The sequence below is a fragment of the Perognathus longimembris genome, chromosome 20, assembly GCF_023159225.1.
Source record: "Perognathus longimembris pacificus isolate PPM17 chromosome 20, ASM2315922v1, whole genome shotgun sequence".
Classification (NCBI taxonomy): domain Eukaryota; kingdom Metazoa; phylum Chordata; class Mammalia; order Rodentia; family Heteromyidae; genus Perognathus; species Perognathus longimembris.
In genome coordinates, this window is record NC_063180.1 from 20,182,783 (window position 1) to 20,203,524 (window position 20,742).

A 20,742-nucleotide genomic window follows, 5' to 3' on the forward strand; every position below is an offset into this window, starting at 1 on the left:
AGAATCTGGCCCCCACCCTCACTGGAGGAAATGGTCAAACTTTCTGCAAATGCCATGCTTGGGGAATACGAACGGGCATCGCGCGTGTGTGTATGTGTGTGTGTGTGTGTTTTGGTCAGTCATGGGTGGGGCTTGAACTCAGAGCCTGGGCACTGTTCCTGAGCCTTTGTGCTCCAATCTGGTGCTCTACCACTTAAACCATAGCTCCACTTCTGACTTTTTGCTGGCTAACTGGAGATAAGAGTCTCATGGACTTTCGTCCTCAGGTTGGCTTTGAATCATTATCCTAAGATCTCAGCCTTCTGAGTAGGATGACAGGCATGAGCCACTGAGCCCGGCTCTGTGTGAGATTTTTTTTTAACTCCCCCCTCCCCCCGCAACCCTATCCTCAGGTAAGAAACTCAGGTTCCTGGTGGAGTTCCAAAAGAAGAGAGAGCAGGTCTGTGGTACCCACACGTGTGACTCGGCAGCATTCAGTGCTGAAGCATGTGGGCACACATTTAACTTGGCATCTCCATCTTGGTCCCCTATGACTGGAGCCCAGACATTGAAAACATGCTCGTGTCTTTCTATAAGCGTACACCTGTGAGGTTGCACATTGCTTGCCTGATGGCTGTGGCCAAGAATTGCCAGCAGTTTCGTGAGCATCAACAGGGGTGCCTAGCCAGAAAAATGCCAGCTGTTCTGATGTGGAGAGTCCGGACCCCCACTAGGGGGTAAAAGGCTGGCCCTGATCTGCTCTGCAGTTTGGGGGTTTGGGGGCGGCCTTGTCTCTCCTCTGGATGCATGGTGGATCTGTGAGCTGGGGTGTGGTAGAGGGGTGTAGAGAAGGGGCCAGCACCTCCCTTCCCCTGCTCTATAGTGGGGATCAGAGCTGGCTTAGGGGCACAGTGGTGCAGACAGACCTGGTCCAGGCAGGACAGTGAGCACAAGCGGGTGGTAGCCAAAAAAATCCAAGTCACAAGCCATGTTCCTTACCAGGTACTGGTGGCTCACACTTGTCATCCTAGCTACTCAGGAGCCGGGGATCTGAGGATCATGGTTCAAAACCAGCCCAACCAGAAAACTGGAAATGGCACTGTGGCTCAAAGTGGTATAGTGTCAGCCTTGAGCAAAAGAGCTCAGAGACAGTGTCCCAGATCCTGAGTTCAAGCCCCACAACCGGCAAGAAAATAAAAAAGGCTGAGATTTGAGGATCATAGTTGAAAGTCAGCCTGGACTGGAAAATCCACAAGACTCTAACTTCCAATCACCCACCAAAAAGCTGGAAGTAGAGCTGTGCTCAAGTGGCTGAGCACCAGCCTGGAACACCCAAGTACCCAGGCCCTGAGTTCAAGCCCCAGGACTGGGGGGGGGGGGGGATAGGGGGAGTCCCTTTACAGGGCAAGTTTGAGAGCCCTGGCTGGCGCTGGTCCTCAGATGTGAGAATCACAGGCTGTAATGTCCCCCGTGGATCTCAGCCCCGACTCTGACACAGGCCAGGCCTGAAGCCCCGGTCTGCCCCCGCCAATTCCCTCAACAGAGCCCCAACTCCTGGGTCTGGGGTCACAGCCCTTGGAGCAACCCCGAGTGAGGACGGGAGAGGGGTGGAGCCTCTGGAGCCCGGGAAGACAATGAGATGGGCAGCTGCTCCAAACCAAGTCTTCTTTATTAAACATCTGTGTGCACGCACACGCTAGCGTGCACACGCGTGTACGTATGCGCATGAACGTGACGGGGGCAGGCAGGGCCCCTCAAGCCTGGGGCACCACCCCGTACAGCTGGTGGGGGAGTAAGCGCTGCTTCTCGTTGCAGGAGTAGATCCACCGGGGCCGGACGAACGCCAAGGAGGGGTTGTCCATCAGGGCCTGCGGGGCAGGAGGGGATGTTCACATGGGGACGTGGAATAAGGGGCTGCCGGGGTGAGTTGTGGGGTGGGGGGGGGTCCTCTTATGTCCTCCCTTCCCTTCCAAGGTTCACCTCCTCAAAGCTGGGATCCCACTCCTGGGCTGTGATCACAAACTGGACTCGGTCACTCATGTAGTCCTCGAGCTCCCTGGTGGGAGAGGAGAAGAGGGGGTGGAGGGCTCTCGACGCCATGCGCCTCAGCTCTGGCCCCCCGCCGCGGTGCCCCCCCAGCCTGACTGGCCCCTTCCCCACCCTCCCCGCCACGTGCCGGGACCCACCCATTGAAGGCGGTGACGTAGCGGATGAGCCTCCGGCGCTCGTCCCCCGGGAACTCGCCGTACAGGAAGAAGCGCTTGCCCTGGAAGAAGTCTGTGGAGGGGGGAGGAGGACAGGCACGTGGGGCGGGCGCTCACGGAACCTGATGGCCCTTAGCGCCTTCCAGAAGGCTTGTGGGCGCCTCTGCCCGCGGCTCTGCTAGTTCCCCGCGTCGGGTGGGCCGCTGACGGGGCTCTGTGGCTTTGGTGGCCGGGGGCGGCGCGCGCGGGGCGCAGGGCTCCCCACCTGGGAGCTCGGGAACCGGCAGGTCCTCGCTGTCGGTGTTCTCGTCCGTGGAGCCTGCGTACGGGTCCTCCCCGTTCTCCCCGGGCCCCGCGGGGTGTCGCTGCTGCCTCTGCGCGGCCACCCTGCAGGAGCCGAGAGTGTCAGGGGGGCGCCCGCCCCGACCCCTCGCCCGGGACCACCGGCCTCACCTCCGCAGCTCGTCCTCCGTGTCCCCGGACGCGTCCGTCCCGCTGTCCCGTCCTGCAGGGAGAGGCCCGGTCAGGCGGGGTCCTGGCCCCATCCTCTGGGAAATCGACCCCAACTCCAGCCCAGGGACCACCCAGCAATTCCCTCCTTCCACCCTCTACCTGCAAACTGCTCACGCCTCCCTCAGACCAGGGGGGCCCAGGGGCCCAGCACCCCTCCCCCACAGCCAGCCCCTCCCCACACGCAGGGGTGCAGCCCCTCCCTTGGGCTCTCACCTGCCGGCTCCTCCTCATTGTCTGTGTCTTCCTGGGGTCCTGGAGATGCTGCTTTGGTCAATTCAGGGGTTGGGGGCTTTGGGGGTGAGCTGGGTCCTGCTGCCTGGGAGGGCTTAGCTTTGGTCTGTGGGGTCTGAGAAGGGTGGGTGGGTGAGGATGGGGGAGGGCTGCCTGCAGGGGAGGGTGGGGAATCACAGCCTCCCTGGTGCCACCCCACACGCCCTCCCCCTGACAAGGCTCTGGACCTTTCGGGGCCGCTTGGGGGCTTCATCCCCACTGCTGCCGCTGTCAGAACCCCCCTCGTCCTCGCTGCTGGAGCCAGGCCCCGCCATGAGGTACCTAGGGAAGAAGGGGGGGACAGACAGGCAGCTCAGCAGAACATAAGGGGGAGGTGAGAGAGTGCTGGGTGGCGGCAGCCACAGGCCTTCATTCCACTCCTGTGTCCCTCCCACCCACCCCAAGGACCCCACAAATGCGAGCACCCTCTCTCTTCCCCTCCTTTTGTGAAAGACATATCCCGTCTCAGAGAGGGAAGAACAATCAAAGTCAGTTACTCATCAGGAGAACCAGCCGGTGGCTCGCGCCTGTCCTCCTAGCTACACAGGAGGCTGAGATCTGAGGACTGCGGTTCAAAGCCAGCCCAGGCGGGAAAGTCCATGAGACTCTGATCTCCAATCAATCACCAGAAAACTGGAAGTAGAGCTGCACTCAAAGTGGTAGAGCGGTAGCCTTGAGATGAAGAGCTCAGGGACAGTGCCCAGGACCAGAGTGCAAGCCCCAGGACAAAAAAAAGAAAAAGTGTGTGTGTGTGTGTGTATTGTTTGGTGGAAAATATGGGGGAAAATATGGCATCTGAATGTAGGCATCTGAATGTAGGTAGGTGCAGTGGCTAGAATCTATAATCCCTGAACTAGGGAGGCATAAGCAGAAGGATGGAGAGTTCGAGGCCAGTGTGAACTACTCGGCAAGGCCCTGCCCTGTCTCCAAGCAGCAAACACTGCACATGTACTGTGTGTGGTACGGCAAGCCTTCACCCAGTGTGGTGCCAAGAACCTGCACCTGGTGCAATATCACCTAGGGTGACTCAGAACAGGGCGTGTGTGCACTGGAACCAGGCTTGAGCTCAACCGAGTGTTCCTGCTTGGCTTTTTCACTCAAGGCTGGGGCTCTGGCACTTGAACCACAGCTCTGCTTCCAGCTTTTTGCTGGTTCACTGAAGGTGAGAATCTCACCAACTCAACTGCCCAGGTTGGCTTTGAGACTCCATCCTCAGATCTCAGCCTCCTGAGTAGTTGGATGACAGGCATGAGCTCCCTCTCAGCAGCAGGTAGACCCCACTTCGCCTCCGCAGCCCCAGGCTGGCCCTGTGCCTCCTAGCTCAGGCGTCTTTGGTGCAAACCCCGTCCCCCCCCCCCAGGGTGGGTCAGGCCCTTCCACTTCCTCCAGCAGCCACAGCCTGCCTACTAGCCTCTGCCTCCGCTCCCCGGTCCTTTCTTCATCCTGCGAGGCTCACCCTGAGCTCGTGTACTGGGTTAGAACATGTCCTCACCCAAGCGAGAGGCCTTCCAGGAGGCTGTGCCATGTCAGGGTCCTGGGACTGCAGAGCCCCGTGCCGCCCCTCCCCCAGCCTCAGCTCCGTTCCCTTCTACCCTAAGGATGCCCGTGACCCATCCGGGCGCCAGGCCACGCCCCATCGTACAAGCTGCAAACTCTGGGGTCTCTGTCCTCTGGCCTAGCGAGCTGGTCCTGGGGTCGGGGGTGGAGGGGCGGGGTGAGGCTCACCCACCTCCGGGAGGGGAGCCGCCGGCGCATGCGGTGACAGTCCAGCACCCACTCCTTACGCACAATGCGGCCTCCCAGGCCCAGGACCTGGCTGTACTTGGGGGTGTTGGCAAAGGCACAGCTGGTGGGGGGCAGAAGAGAGGGGCATCGGTGAGCTGTGATCTGAGGAGCACAGGGGAAAGGGAGGGGTGAGGGAAGGGGAGAAGCCAAAGGGGACCAGAGGCCACGCACAGACTGAAAGAGGCCGAGGGACAGAAGGAGAGGGGGAGGCAGGGCGGGGAGGGAGAGATGGAGGGGGACGCAGGCTTTAGGGAGGGCTCGGGCCTACATGAGGTGGGTGCTGTCGGGGGTCCAGTCTGGCCGGTACTTGGCCCCCAGCTCCAGGGCCTTGTCCCGCAGCTCGGAGCGGAAGGGGTTCTGGAAGCCGCTCAACACCACCACCACGCCCTGGAGGACCTTCCCCAGCTCCTGCACACCGGCTCGGGCGCCCTTGGGCTTAGGGCCTTCTCCCCGGGGCTTCTCTGGTACTGGGGCCGGCCCTGGGGTGGACCCTGGGGCTGCGGATGGGGCCCGGCTGGGAACTTGCACTGAGAAGCCAAAGGGGAGATCCAGTTAGACAGTGAGTCCAGTTAAGACTAGACTCACATCCAGTTCTTCTTCCCTCTGACCCAGGGCCCAGGCCCAGCCTCCTCCCTCAGACCCAGGCATCCTGGATCCAGCCCTCTTCCCTCTGACCCAGGGCCCAGGCCCAGCCTCTTCCCTCAGACCCAGTAGGACACCTGAACCCAGGCTCCCAGGGCGACAAGGGGCTCACATTTGGGTTTCTTGAGGGCGGGTGACAGAAGCTGGGCTGATGGTTTAGTGGGGGCCTTCCTTTCTTCTACATTCAAATCCAACTTCTTCTTCCCTTTGGGGGGCTCCTGGGGCTGAGGGGTGGGGCCAGGCTGAGGACTCGAGTGGCTCTCCCCGCCCTCCCTGGGTCTCCTGACCTCACCTTGGAGGCGCTGCCCGAAGCCTTGGACGCAGGAGAAGCTGAGGAGGCGGCACTCGAGGCCTGCAGCGTGGCCGCGGCATAGCTGGGCCCAGCAGGCTCACTCGAGGTGGCTAAGGAGGGACAAATGGACCTGGGATGGAAGGCCAGGGGCCTGGGGACCTCCACCCTCACCTAGGGGACACGTGGCATCGCCCCACAGCTCTGGTTTTCCCACACACCTGGGGACGCCTTGTTGATGCGGCTGAAGAAGAGGGAGCCGGGCCGCAGGGAGCTGGTGCTCTCCTCCTCCTCCTTCACCCGGAACTGGCCAAGTTTGGTCACTGCAGCCTTCTAAGTTCCCACAAGGTCAGTGGGGTGGGAAGGCTGGAGGAGGGGGGTGCTAGGGAAGTGGCCCTGGGGGAGGGGGCAGCTTACCTGGACAGGGGCCTCGGCCTCCTCTTTGTCTGGGGGGCTATGAAGCCGGATAAAACTAAGGCCGTAGGGGGAGTCCTGGGGAAGCAGGGGTGGGGGCCGGGGTGTTGGGTCAGGCCAGCACTGGGCCCCAAGACCCCTTCACTTAGCAAAGCCGCTTTCTGGCTCTGTCCCTCTCAGGGACACAGGTCCACACAGGTGGCCTGATGAGGCGAGGAGGAGGAGGAGGAGGATGATGATGACGACACACTGAACTTTGCTGGCTGTCCCACCCAATCCACTTGCGCCCACCTTCTTGCCTCAGCTACTTCCAGAACCCAGCCCCCGTGGGTGTGTCCCTCTGCAGCTGGAGGCAGGGGTTTGGGGCTCCTGGTTCCTCCCGCCCCAGGCCCCAGCTGCTCCCGGGCACCTTGCTGTAAGGCTGGCTGCACACAATCTTCACGCGGTCCCAGCGCTTCTCCGCAGCCGCCCGGACCAACTTGTCAGACCCAAACATGCGGACGCGGTTGGGGTTGGAGCCACTGCGGCTCTCGGAGGGGGACATGAAGGACGAGGTGACCAGAAGGACCTGGGGGAAGGGACACACAGGGGATAAAAACCAGCATGATTTCAACGACACCAAACAGGGACTGGGCAAGAGGGCTCGGGCTCAGGCAGCGGGGGCTGGAGGGGGATAGAAGGCCCAGGCAAAGGACGGGGGTAACCAGCCTAAGTGCCGACATTTCTGGGCCTCCAATGGACCAGCCTGGAGGGGCTTTAAATATATGCAGACACCTTTACAGAATGCTGTGATATTTCAAAACTCGACTCAGGTATCACTGTATCTTTGTATTGGGAATATCAAAACCTCTAGTAGCTATTTGATCTCTCTCTCTCTCTCTCTCTCTCTCTCTCTCTCTCGCCACAGCCACTTCCCATTTTCTGGTGGTCAAGTGGATATATGCATGCCACAGACTTTCCTGCCCAGCCTGGCTTCGAACTGTGATTCCCCAGATCTCAACCTCCTGAGTAGGTAGGATTGAACTGTTTTGTTTTGTTTTGGTCATGGGCTTGAACTCAGGGCCTGAGCTCGGTCCCTGAGCTAGGGCTCTGCCACATTGAGTCACGTACACTTCCAGTTTTCTGGTGGTTAATTGGAGGTAGGGGTCTCATGGACTTTCCTTCCCAGGCTGGCTTTGAACCACGATCCTCAGATCTCAGCTTCCTAAGTAGCTAAGATATCAGGCATGTGCCAACAGCGCCCAGCTTTGATTTTCAACTTTCTTCAGACAGTTCAGGGGTTTGAACTCAGAGCCAAGCACTCTGCCATGTAGGCCACAACCCAGCCCTCTCCCAGCTGTGTTGAGATGTACAATGAATGGTTGTCAGCCAGTTGCCCTCCCCGATTCAAGAGCACTAGACAGCACCTCCTCCTCTCTCCATTCTCCATACCCCCCCCACACCACAGCCTCACTAGCTGCTCCTCTCCTCTCCAGGCTCCACCTTCTGCAGGGGGCCTCTCAGTTGTTTATGTAGCTTTTGGGTATTATAACAGACAATGGGTGCAGCTGTCTCTGTGACATACTGACTTATTCCTGTCCCAATCTCACACACCAGGGATGCGATTTCTGGGTCATCCTGTAGTCCAGACAGATCCTCCTAACCTGAAGATACGAACGGCCCTCCTCTAAACTCTCTCAGGGAGTCTTCAAGATTGAGCAACCCAGGGGGCCACATAGCCCTGGCAACTCTCCTGTGGAGAATGGTCAGAGTCTAGCACAGCATTTACACAACTTTTGGAAGTACACCACGGAGCTGGCAGAGAGGCCAGGAGGATCACAGGTGGTCAGGAATGAGACTGCGTCCTCCAAAGAGGTGGGAGAGACCAAGGGGAAGGGGCAGTGTCAACTACTGGGGAATTGTTTCTCCACTCATACCCATCCTTCCCTTGCCTGGGGCCAGCTGCGCATTCCACCTGCTGCCAGTAGAGGGAGCTGGCGAGAGGCGGGCTTGCCAGGTGTTGCCAGTAGGGGGAGCTGGTGAGAGGCGGGCTTGCCAGGTGCTGCCAGTAGGGGGAGCTGGTGAGAAATGGCCAGCTTTGGGGGAAGGGGGACCTAGAAGATGACTCCTGGCTAAACCCCAGGTGGGCTTCTCTGGGTCAGCCCCTTCCTGTGGCCCTGAGTGAACCCAGTTGACAGCTTCGCACACCTGTAGAGCCAAGTCTCTCGTGGGTACAGCAGCAGCCGGTGAGGCAACACCTCAAAGTTTGAATCCTGGCCTCGGGTGACCACACCTCCACACTTATACCCTCTGTTTCAATCACTCCTGCCTCTGGTCCCCCACCCAAGGGGTGGGAGCCCCCACGCTGCCCCTTCACCAGACTGTAGCCGGGCCACAGCATCTTGTTTCTAAGTCCCTGTGTTGAATTCTCTCTGTTAAAAGAACCAGCTATGTGGGGCTGGGAATGTGGCTTAGTGGTAGAGTGCTTACCTAGCATGCATGAAGCCCTGGGTTCGATTCCTCAGTACCCCATACACAGAAAATGCTGGAAGTGGCGCTGTGGCTCAAGTGGTAGAGTGCTAGCCTTGAGTAAAAAAAGCAGCTCAGGGACAGCGCCCAGGCCCTGAGTTCAAGTCCTAGGACTAGCAAAAAAAAAAAAAAAAAAAAAAAAAGAACCAGCTGTGGTCTCAGTCTCTCCGGGAGGGGGCGGCAGGTCTGCCAGGGAAGCTCTGATGTGAGTGGGCCTGTCCTGGTCTCATCCCATGGCCCAGAACTTGATTTTACAGGCACTGACTGTGTGCATTTTATTGAATTCAAAATAAACCTCAATTGAAAACTAGTTTCCATTGCAAGAAAACACATCTGGTAGGAAACAGGTTTGTTCACTTTGGCTCATAAACTCTTTGTCACCGTAGTTTTATTTTTATCCACCCAACATTTCATTGAGGAACCAGCCAATTACCAATCAGTCTTACAAAAGAAGAAGAGCCAGGTACTGGTGGCTCATGTTTGTAATCCTAGCCACTCAGGAGGTTGAGATCTGAGAATTGCAGTTCAAAGTCAAAGCTGGCAGGAAAGTCAGTGAGACTCTTATCTCCAATAAACCACCAAAAAGAAGCAGAGCTTCGGATTAAGTGGTAGAGTGCTAGCCTTGAGCAAAGAAGTTCAGGGACAGCACCCAGGCCCTGAGTTCAAGCCCCAGTACTGGCACAAAGAAAGAAAAAAAAAAGGAAAAAGAAGTAAATTAAATAAGGACTGTGTTAGGCTACAGACATGACTCAATGATAAGAAGACCTGCCTAGTACCGTGTTTAAACCCAGTATCTCTCTCTCTCTCTCTCTCTCTCTCACACACACACACACACACACACACACACACACACACACACACACTATGCTAGCTACTTTTAAAATATTCAAAATAACGAAACAGGCAGCAGACATTCCTTCTTGTAAATATTTGTCACAAACAAAATGGCTAATAGAGGCATCCCAAACAATGAAGAATCCAAGTGGGTGTGGTGATCCACACCTGCAATCCCAGCCCTTGGGAGGCAAAGACAGGAGGAGGATCACAGTTTGAGGTCAGCCTAGGCACAAGTTAGTAAGGCTCTGACTCAAAAACAAGCCAAGTGTGGTGGCACATGCCTGTAGTCTCAGCAACGCGGGAACAGGTAGAGGTCGCTCTTAGATGAAAATCCAAAGCTACAGGACCAGGGGCGTGGCACAGGGTGGGGGGACTGGGGGATAGGGCCTGTGGGGCAGAGGTCAGCATCCCCCAACTCTGCTCACCTCGTAGTCCTGCTCGCTGGTCCCGGCTGCCGAGCTGCCCACCAACACCTCCACGAAGGCCGAGCCATCGTTGCCAATGTCCAGGCTGTGGATCTGCTCCTCCTTCTCCAACTGCGGGCGGACAGGAGCCGCGGTGAGGGCCGCTCCATGCTGGCTTGAGGGAGGACCCTCACCCGGCCTGCCAGGGCTGGGCGGCGTCACCCCTGGGTCATTGGGGACCAGGGCTGGGCGGTGTCACCCCTGGGTCATTGGTCTGGGTGGTGTCACCATGCCCCTGGCACGCAGCCCAGGGCCTGGTGTGGACAGGGAGTCACTGAGTGGGCATCCCCACCCCACCCCACCCACACGCAGGCTTCCAGCTACTCCAGACTCGTCCAAGTCAGTACCCCCACATGCGGAGCTCTGCTGGGAGGGGAAGCGGAGCTGAGGCTGATTTCAAACAGGCACACAGGCCGTGGAAGCTCCCACATGGAGGGGCAGGTGCACAGGAGGGATGGAGGGGCAGGGTGAGCCTGGCTGTGCACCCTGATTGCTAGGACAGGGTCCCCTACTTGTAGGCCTTGCTGGCCCTTGCAGCCTCACCAACCTCTTCTGTAAGAAGGGACAGGGAACACAGAACGGAGTAGTTGGCTAAGGAGAGGGAGCAGGCAAAGATGGGTGTGGAGAGAGATTTTCTTCCTTGTTTTAATTGACACAAGCCTCCAACTCGATCCTCCTGCCTCAGCCTCCTTAGGAGATTCCAGGCGTGCTCTATCACACCCAGCTTCCAAGTTTTCTTTTCTCAACAGTAAAGGCTACAGCAGTGATCACCACACCATGGAATATTATACACAGATGAAACCCCCAAAGCAGACAGGAAGCGGGGCGCAGGTGGATCAAGCCTGTTATCTTCGATACTCAGGAGGCTGAAACTGGAGGCTAGAGCTTCAGAGGCCAGTCCAGGCAGGAGAGTTTGTGAGACTCTTATCTCTAACTAAGCAGCAAAAAAGCCAGAAGTGGTGCCGTGGCTCAAGTGGTAGAGCGCTACCTTTGAGCAAAGAAAGCTCAGGGACTGGGCACTGTCCCTGAGTTCAAGCCCCAGGAAAGGCACAAAAACAAAACAAAATGAAACAAAAGAAGATGCAAAACAGGAAACACCAGGACTCCAATGGCAGAAAATTCAAACAAAACAGAAGGAAATCTGTGCTGACGAGAACCAGGACAGGTGTCAGTGACTGCAGTAGTGTGAAGAAGCTGGGCCCAGGCAGGTTCAGTAATGGATCCGGCTGTGGGGTGCCAGGTGCCAGACTAGACTCAAGCTTCACCCACGTGCTTAGCTACATGCACGTCACCAACTTCAAACAGCACCATGGCAAATGGCGCGATTACAAAGCCAGCAAGTCCCCCAAAGCAAGCCATGTGCCGTTGGGCCGCTGGACACTGCTAAAGAGAGCTGCCATGGTGACACACATGGCAGGGCTCCCAGGGAGCCTGCCCAGCCATCCCCTCCAGGCCAGGCACGGCTGGCATCCATGTCAAACGCCCTGCCTGGGAGCAGGTGACTGGCTCATCACAAGACCACCTGTAGCTGCAGCAAACAAAAAAAAATGTTGTGTGGGGCTGTCACCTCAGGGCAGAGGGCCGCACCCCAGGGCAAGGCCCGGGTGGTTGTGTAACAGTTTGGAGAATGCATACGCAGCAGGGAAGCCCAGAGCAGTCACCCGACCAAGGGGTGGCTCAGATCTCTCCCCTGGCATCGCTTCCAAAGAACGAAAGTTAGCTCCTGAGAGTTCCAAGCTCCCTACCTAAGGGACTTCTGGCATTTTCCTAATGTCTCTTTTGGGAGACCTTTGAGGGGAGGTGTGAGGGCTGACACAGGACTGCCTCTCTGCTTCTGTACTCTGTCCTGAATTTTATTCCCAACCTGGACCCTGAAAGATCCTGCAACCGTCAAAGCAGACTCTGTCCCGTCTCTGTCTGGACCACAGGAACAGCATGAGTCCCAACAAAGGCTTTTGGGGCTCACAACTGCAATCCTAGCTACTCAGGAAGTTAAGATCTAAGGATTGCGGTTCAAAGCCAGCCTGGGCAGAAAAGTCCATGAGACTCTGATCTTCAATAAACCACCAGAAAACTGGAAGTGGTGCTGTGGCTCAAAGTGGTAGCGTGCCAATCTTCAGCCAAAGAGCTCAGGGACAGTGAGCACTCAGGCACTAAGTTCAAGCCCCACCACCAGGAAATAACAACAACAATGAAAAAAACCCAAACTAGACATTCCAGAGTGAATCCCTTTCTCAAGTTGTTTCCATTCTGGGTTTCTCACTTTGGTGATGGCTACACTTTCTCCCAGACCAGAGAATGCTATGTTTTGCCTCTCTGCCCACCCCCCACCCCCTGCCCACCCTCACTCCCCTACCATGTCCTTTCTCTTCTGTTCCAGCTTCTCTGCTCCCATTGGGGCTGAGTTAACAGAATCACAGGGTATCTCCTGGGATCACCATCATCTTCAGTGAGCCTGACCGCCCCACAGTAGAATCACAAGTCCCTCCCTTTGTACAAATATCCAAGTGTTGACAGAGCCCTTCTCCAGACATCATGTCACCAAATCCTACAACCACTCTGGGCTTGGATATCATTATTCTCAATGGACAGGCCGCGAGAAATTAGAAAACAAAACAAAAAAAGTGCCTGAGGTCACAGAGTGAATAACATAGATATGTGGATTTTGAATCCCAAAAACAAAATTTTGTCCCAAAAACAAAATCATCAGCAACCTGGATCTCAGTTTACATTTAAAAGACTGGCTTTCAGGCAAGTTGCATAACTCTCCTGAGCCTCAGTTTTCTCATCTGTAAAATACAGATAATAACAGAGCCTGGGTCATGGGATTTTATGAGGATTCAACGAATCAAATCATAGGAGATATAGACAATGAAGACTGTCAGCTTTTGGGTTTTTGTTTTGTTTTGTTTTTCCTTTTTGGGCTATGACCAGTGCCAGAACTCAGGTCCTCTAGCTCTGTACTGGCTTTTTCACTAAGGCTGGCATACTACCACTTGAGCTACATATCTATCCCCAAGAACACAACCGGGATCAGATACAATCATATAGGCCTTTCCTCCCCACCAACACTCCTCCATTCAGCACTAAGGAATGTAGCTGACAGAGAGGACAGCCTGTGGGCTGGGTGTGCGTGGCTTGGTGGCTCAAGCCAGTGTGTAAAGTCAAAGAAGAATGATAGAGTGGTTTAAAGTACAAATGAACTCAAGCCACACCACTGTCATTTATTAGTGCCTGGTTGCATGCAGGTTAAACACACAGGCCACACCATCTGACAAGCAGATACTTAAAATGCATTCATCCCTCTTTCTCCTATCAGCAACTTGGATCTGTCAGCAAAGCCTCTTTAGAAGTGTAGGTCCATCTCAGGACCAATCATCTTTTCTTCTTTGCCTCTCCCACCCCAATTCACAGGGCTGTGGTGTGGATTTAGTGAATCATGTGTGCAGAAAGCACCCAGAACTCAGTCAGTATTCTAGATATGATGGCTTGGACTGGCCACTCATTTCCCCTTCCCTAGAATTCAGTTTTCCCATTCTAAAATAAAGTTAGAAGCCAGGCACTGGTGGCTCACACCTGTAATCCTAATTACTCAGGAGGCTCAGATCTGAGGCTCACAGATCAAAGCCATCCAAGGCAGGAAAGGTCCTCCAGACTCTTATCTCCAACTAACCACCAAAAAACTAAAAATGGGGGCTGGGAATATGGCCTAGTGGCAAGAGTGCCTGCCTCATATACATGAAGCTCTAGGTTTAATTCCTCAGGACCACATATATAGAAAAGGCCAGAAGTGGTGCTATGGCTCAAGCTGGCAGAGTGATAGCCTTGAGCAAAAAGAAGCCAGGGACAGTGCTCAGGCCCTGAATTCAAGCCCCACGACTGGCAAAACACACACACACACACACACACACACACACAAAACAAAACTAGAAGTGAAGTGGTAGAGCACTAGCCTTAAGTGAAGGAGCTCAGAGACAACAAGAACCCAAACCTTGAGTTCAAGCACCATGACTGACAAAAATAAAATAAAATAAAGTGAAGCCAGCTGCTAGTGGCTCATGTCTGTAGTTGTAGCTAGTTAGAAGGCTCAGATCTAATCAGATCTGTGGATTAAGGTTTGAAGCCTGCCTGGGCAGAAAAGTCTATGGGATTTTTTTTAAACGGCAAAAAGGACGTATGGCTCAAGTGATAGAGCACCAGCCAAGCAAACAAGCTGAATAGGAGTGTAAGGTTCTCACAATTGGCACACACACACACACACACACACACACACACACAGAAGCAACTGATGGGTAGGCCAGGTGGTTCCAGCTACCTTAGTTGGAGGCCCTGTATGAAAAAGAAACAGACAAAAGGACAAGAGGTGTAGCTCCAGTGGTAAATCCCAAATTAGGCCCTGTGTTCAATCCCCTGTGTTGTGAAAATAACTCAATTTGCTTAATGATCTTCCTGGACACCTTCCAGCCTGGATCCTACTTTAGGAGGTCATGATTCATTCTGTTTCAGCTGAGGAAACTGAGGTCCAGAATGTGGAAGCACCCCACTCAAGGCCCCATGGCTGATGCTTTCGGGGTGGGGGGGGTCATCTTGAACCTAGTCCTCCCTGAGGAGCACAGGGATACACACTCATTTTCCCGGGGAGGAAGCTGAGGCCTAGAAGAAAAATGTGACTGGACTTGAAGCTAGTTGGCTGGGCAGAATCTGGACTCTGTGACCCTACAGCCCTATGTGCGGAAGGAGGAAGAAGGGAAGGGGGAAGCAGAAAGAATGGGCCGGGGGCCGGGAGGCGGGAGGGCTCACCTGCAGGACCACGGAGATAGTCTTCTCGCCGGGTTTGGCAGCTCGCCATTTCCGGTAAGTGTCCGCTTTCAGCAGGTTCTCTGCACAGTGGGTCTGCAGGTAGGAGTAGGAGATGAGAATTAGGGCTGAGAGGAGACCTCTAGGCTCCCCACTTCTCAGGTCTTTGAGTCTTCCACGTCCACGGCGACCTCCACACCCCCATTAGCAAACGTTGCCTCGAGTTTCCCCCTGAAGTTCCTTTCACCGGCTCTCCTACTCTCCTTTTCTCCCTGAAAGTTCCACAGACGCCCCCCGCTCCGCCCGCCCCCAAACTTCCCAAATTCCACGTCGCCCCCAGAATTCACTTTGGGCGTCTGAAAGTCTCCCCCCGCCGCATCGCCCTCCCTTAGACTCCACCAATGACACCTTTTTCATTTCAAATTTTCTTACAAAACCCCTTGCATGAATTCCCTCCCGTCTTGCAGCCCCCCACCCCGTGCCGGGCCCTCACCGAGTCCTGGCTGCTGCAGGACACGACGTGGCGGAGACGGATCTCCGGCATGTCAGAACCGTGGCACGGATGAAGAAGGGTCGGCGCTTTGGGTTTTTTGGTTTTGTTTTTTTTTTTTGCTTTCTTTTTTTGGGGGAAGGGTGGGGGCTGAGAAGGCGGGGAAGGAGGTGATGTTGCTTCTCGCGCGGGCTTCAGTGCGCAAGCGCGCGAGGCTACGGGCCTTTCAAACAGCGGCGCGCTCGCGCTGACGTCACCATAGCGCATGCCCAGTCACATCTCTCCGCTGAGACGCGTTTCGTTCCCTAGCAACAAGCTCTCCTTTGGTCCCGCCTCCCTTCGAATCCCACCAATCTCTATCCGGGTTTCCTGATGACGCCAAGGCCTTGCTTGCTGGGCGCGTAGCAACAGGAGCGGCCACGGGGATTGGTGCCTGGAAGACGTCCCCCGTTCTCATTGGATGATGTCATCACCAATCAGACGGAAGCCCGAAACAGTGAGGGCGCCGGAGCCCAGACTGATTTGCAACCGGATCTCCTGCACCTGTTGGTGCAGACACACACAGGCACACACACACACACACACTCTCTCTCACTCTCTCTCACCACAGATCCTCAGATCTCTCTCAGCTTTATGCCTAAGGCCTAGAGAGTGGGGAGGTGGAAAGGCCTAAATCAAACGCAGAGCGTGTTCTGCACACACACACACGCACACACGTGTGTATATGTGTGTACAGGCTTAGAATACTCCCACAAATGCCTCTGTTTCCCAATATGTGACCTGTGGGCATTTGTCTCCTCCCTGGCCCGCCTCCGGCCGCTGACAAGCACACCTCTGTTCAGAGACCCAAGGGTGCCAGACCTGGGCGAGGTTGGATCTGGAGCCAGCCCAAACACAGAAGAGCAAGTATGAGCCCGGCAACTGGAAGGAGAAGGGAAGGGAGCCAAAGGCGATCGGCCCCCGCAGGACGAGCCTGGACAAGCTGGGTGCTCCCAGGTGGGACCCCACCCACGTTGGGTGCCTTCTTGAGAAGACAGAGGAGAGGGAATCCCAGTCTTTCTTTGCAGGCACTCTACATCCACAGGGAAGTGACCTGACTCTGACCTTGGACTTAGAGGGGAAAAAAGGTGGTGGAAAGGTGAGAAAGGGACCTTCTGGGGTCTGGTTGGAAGAGGGACTGGAGTTGACACTTGTATTTCCATGGAGGAAGGGGCCGGGTCTGAGATGTTCAGGTTCCTTTTGGGTGCTGGTTTCGCTTCCCTAACCTGTACACTGTGAAGGGACTGCCCTGGGTTCTGACCTCAGCCATTCTCACCCCAGGGTGAAGGTGGGTCCAGACCCGCCCCTCCCCAGCTTCCTATAAGGGCAGAGGACCTGGGACTGCAGACACAGACACCATGAGACCATCCACGAGACAGAGGACCTTTCTGCTGGCCTTCACACTGCTCTGCATCCTCTTGGACCTTGGTAAGTAACAAAGGACTTGGACTCCTTCCTGGGACCTCAGGAAAGAGAGGACTGATTGAGCAAGGGGGGAAAGAGGAGGTCTCCTCAGAATTCCAATCATGAAGGAGCCTGGTGAAGGGTACAGAAAAGAAAGCCTGGGTCCTAAGAAGGTTATTATGGGCTCCTGAATCCTCTCCCTCCGAGGCAGGATCTCAAAATAAAACATCTGGATTCCAGGAAATGACTGGAAAGGGAATTTTTTTTTCCAGTCCTGGGGCTTGGACTCAGGGCCTGAGCACTGTCCCTGGCTTCTTTTTGCTCAGGGCTAGCACTCTACCACTTGAGCCACAGCTCCACTTCTGGCTTTTTCTATATATATGGTGCTGAGGAACTGAACCCAGGGCTTCATGTATACAAGGCAAGCACTCTTGCCACTAGGCCATATTCCCAGCCCCCCTGGAAAGGGAAATTTTTAACACTTAATTTTGAAAGGAGGGGAGGGAGATTTTTTTTTTAACCTGTATAGATTTCTGGTTCAGACTCAGAGCCTTCTCCTCTACCTACACACAGTAGTCCAGGCCAGCCATAGGCTCCTTAGGACCTATGTCTAGGTCCTTTGTTTCCTCTCTTGGGACCAGGGAGTTCATGCCCCAAGTTCCCCTTCTTCCCTAGACCCCAGTCTCATATACCCCTGCCTGAACCTCGACTGTGTACAAGACCTTTGTGTACAAGGAGAGTTCCACGCCCAAGAACCAGCTGGACCTGAAGTTTAAAAAAAGCCCAAGGAAACTTTTGCCAGGACCCCTCCCTGCCCCCAAGCTTGCTCAGAGGACCCTGGCATCCCCAGTCCCCAGCCTGGTCATTAAGGAAGCAAACCCTGCAGGGGAGTCACTTCCCACCCCTCCAGAAGCTGCTTTCGGCATCAGCCCTGCTTCCTGGCATTACCATTCCTTCCTTGTCAGACTCTAGACGGTTCCCTCGCATAATAGCCAGTGCCCCACCCAAGACAAAACAGCCAGAGGTGCAGGTCCCCCCTAATTTCTGCACCCCAAGATCATCATCTCCCCTTCCTCCTTGGAAGTCCAAAGTCAAAATCACCTAAGAGCACACTACCCATGATCACAGCCTCACCCTCTACACTGCAGGAAACCCACTAAGCTGCGAGGTGTGCAAGAGCCCAGGACACACGTGTAGCGGGAAAATGAAGACGTGTGAGGCCGGCAAGGATGCATGCATGATTCTCGTGGGGGAGTCCAGCACAAGTAGGAACGCGTAGCCTCTGCTGATGGGTGTGGCTTGGTGGGGGCGTGGCTTCGCCCTTGGGATGTGACGGGATGGTCCAGGGGTGATAACCATGTTCTCCAGATGGTTGAAGCCTGGAAGAAATGTTTAGGCCAAAAGGAGTAGATGATTATTGTGAGATGGAATGAAGAGATTGAGTGATGGCCATAAAAAATTGTCTGTCTTCTGGGATACTGACAAAGAGACCCTCCAAAACAGGGAGAAGGGGATGGAGACATGGAAAAACAAAAAAAAAGCACCAGGCTCTGGTGGCTCATGCCTGTCATCCTAGCTACTCAGGAGGCTGAGATCTGAGGACTAACCATTCGAAGCTGCCCAAGCAGGAAAGTCCTTGCGACTCTTATCTGCAATGAACCACAAAGAAGCCGAAAGGAGAGCTGTGGCTCAAATGGTAAAGTGTCAGCCTTGAGCAGAAAAGCCCTGGAATAGTTCCCAGGCCCTGGGTTCAAGCCCAGGACCAGCACTCCCCACCCCCCCTAAAAAGAACAACTATAAGAAGTAGAACGAGGTGGGTAGTACTGAAGGAATAGTCTGGACGAGTCAAGGGAATGTGATCCAGGAAGATACTACCTGGCCTGGTGTGGGAAGGTCGTGTGTGTGTGTGTGTGTGTGTGTGTGTGTGTGTGTGTGTTGTAGGGCTTGAACTCAGGGCCTGGTCACTGTCCCTGAGCTTTTTTGCGCAAGGCTAGTACTCTACCACTTGAGCCACAGTGCTACTTCTGGTTTTCTGGTGGTTCATTGGAGATAAGAGTCTCACAGACTTTCCTGTCCCAGCTGGCTTTGAATCACCATCCTCAGATCTCAGCCTCCTGTGTAGCTAGGGTGACAGGCGTGAGCCACCAGCGCCTGGTAGAAGGTCACTTTGGGGATCAGGAAATTGTTCACACTAGATCTAAGGACAGCATAGAGGGACAGCATAAGTGACCATAGATGCATCTGAGAGGGTTGGGGGTGGGAGACAAACAGCATCCTGGGGTTTGTTAGGAGGAACTTTTGGGGGTAGGGGAAACAAAGTGGTGAGGGCTGGACGAGACCATGATACACAAACATGGGGGTGGCCATCAGCAGCTTGGGAAAGAACTGCAGGCAGGATGGACAAGGAGAAGGCTAGAGGGTGGGATAGACTAGGCGGGAGGGACCATGTCAGGGAGGCACTGGGGCTACTAGCTACAGACTAGGGGTGTGGCCTTGGGGGGCAGGGCTTGGCCCATGCCACCCACCCACCCTGTGTCCCTGTCCTCACCTTGCAGAGGGTCACAAGTCCGTGAACACTTTAAAGGCTTGCATGAAGTTCAGAGACTGCTACTCAGGCTTCGTGTCCACCACCATGGGCCCCGATGACTACATGGTGTCCAATGCGCACTGTTGCCAGAGCGACGGCTGCAACCGTGGATCTGTGCCCCGTGAGTGCCAGCGTGTCCCCTACCCCCACCCCCCGCAGGGCAGGCGACACCTTGCAAGCACCTTGCTGATTTCTGAGCCCCCGTTTCCTTACCCATAGGATTCAGTGGCCAAGCTGGGCATGATAGCACCCACCTGTAATCTCAGCACTTGGTGGGAGGCTTAAGGCAGGAAGATCACTGAGGCCAAGAGAAAGGAAAAGGCTGTGTCCATTCACAACCCTGGAGTTCCTCGGGGTTTGGTGAAGGTGAGGGTGAGGGGTGTCAGAAGTCTCCAGGCACCTTATGCTTCTCTCATCCGAAGCTCCCCAGAACAATCGGACAGAGAACGGCCTGACGTGCCCCTCCTGCATCGTGCCCTTCCAGGAGACCTGCCCGAAAACAGAGGCCGCCCGCTGCGTGGGCAAGGAGACCCACTGCATCTACTTCGCTGGCAGCGTCCAGGCTGGTGAGGAGGTGGGGGGGGGGGGAGGTGGCAGCCAGCGTTCTGAAAGATCTGGAGGATGGAACTCCTCTGGTCCAGGGAAGGAGGGGGCCCCACAGCTGGAAGCTGGGGGGGCGGGGTAGGGAGGAGGGACGACTCCTGGATCATAGGGAACGCACACATTACAGTGCTCCCTTCCCCTTGGCAGGAATCTTCAACGCCAAATTTGCCACCCGAGGCTGTGCCACACAGAGCGCCTGCCACACCAAGGTGGGGGCCGAAGTGCCCTCGCCCTCCTACCTCTACTTCCTCCGCCGGGCAGACTGCCTGCCAGCCTCCCACTCCCGGGGCCGGGCCAAGTGAATGTGTGGCCTTAGGTCCTCCTGTGTCCCAGCGCCCCCCCCTCCCCCGTGCCTGTAAATTAAAACCCATTCACAGAATGCGTCCTTGATATTTAAGGCGTCTGAGAGGTGGGTGGGAGGGTGCAGATCTCCATTCTCCTTTCTCATCCCCTCTCCAGAGATTGGGGGCCTCTGACTTTTAAAAGGTGCTCTTTGCCATGCCCCTGTGCTAAGTATTTCCCATATTCTGCTTCAGTTTACCATCATAACTCAATTTTGGGGAGATTGGGGGAAGGGTTGGTTCGAGAGGGTCTCATCATGTAGCTTACACTAGCCTCGGATTCTCCCAGGTGCTGGATTACAGGAGTGCACTGCCATGCTAGGTCTGAGCTAGGATCAGAACCTCATTTCATCCTGAGACTGTTAGGCCTCAGAGCCCTCACTCGCCTCTTGCTCTTTGTGGCCTCAGTTTCCACTGAGGGCACTTTAAAGCACTTAGCAGGTACCTATTGCAGATCATCTGCACAAACAGTAATCATCCTGACAGCTGCCACTTACCAGTGGCCATTAGTTGGCAGATGCCAAGCCCTGGCACCAACTGGAAGTCCAGAGCACACTACAATAACAAGTCCCTCAT

At 55.4% G+C, this 20,742-nt stretch overlaps 2 protein-coding genes across 4 annotated transcripts; one reads left to right on the forward strand and one right to left on the reverse strand.

The window, feature by feature from the left end:
• Nucleotides 1-1,630: 1,630 nt before the first annotated feature.
• Nucleotides 1,631-15,350, reverse strand: Xrcc1 (X-ray repair cross complementing 1). Of its 2 annotated transcripts, none has more exons than XM_048368825.1 (17): nucleotides 15,196-15,350; nucleotides 14,706-14,798; nucleotides 9,867-9,977; nucleotides 6,506-6,664; nucleotides 6,100-6,174; nucleotides 5,904-6,012; nucleotides 5,686-5,795; nucleotides 5,506-5,617; nucleotides 5,020-5,278; nucleotides 4,696-4,812; nucleotides 3,155-3,248; nucleotides 2,910-3,042; nucleotides 2,637-2,688; nucleotides 2,449-2,570; nucleotides 2,166-2,256; nucleotides 1,960-2,035; nucleotides 1,631-1,847 (listed from the first exon to the last, which is right to left on the reverse strand). In XM_048368825.1, exons 1-17 carry the CDS (start codon nucleotides 15,244-15,246, stop codon nucleotides 1,734-1,736), a joined length of 1,878 nt encoding a protein of 625 aa, XP_048224782.1. In that variant the 5' UTR covers nucleotides 15,247-15,350; the 3' UTR covers nucleotides 1,631-1,733. The 2 variants fall into 2 exon arrangements, with proteins under 2 accessions (XP_048224782.1, XP_048224781.1); XM_048368824.1 differs by having other exon boundaries at nucleotides 5,904-6,015.
• A 497-nt stretch (nucleotides 15,351-15,847) lies between these two features.
• LOC125368024 (phospholipase A2 inhibitor and LY6/PLAUR domain containing) lies at nucleotides 15,848-20,195 on the forward strand. 2 transcript variants are annotated; one of them, XM_048368829.1, is made up of 6 exons: nucleotides 15,848-16,330; nucleotides 16,513-16,659; nucleotides 17,784-17,900; nucleotides 19,191-19,343; nucleotides 19,645-19,788; nucleotides 19,973-20,195. In XM_048368829.1, the coding sequence occupies exons 2-6, from the start codon at nucleotides 16,590-16,592 to the stop codon at nucleotides 20,125-20,127; spliced, it is 639 nt and encodes a 212-aa protein (XP_048224786.1). In that variant the 5' UTR covers nucleotides 15,848-16,330; nucleotides 16,513-16,589; the 3' UTR covers nucleotides 20,128-20,195. The 2 variants fall into 2 exon arrangements, with proteins under 2 accessions (XP_048224786.1, XP_048224785.1); XM_048368828.1 differs by having other exon boundaries at nucleotides 15,848-16,659.
• Nucleotides 20,196-20,742: the final 547 nt, after the last annotated feature.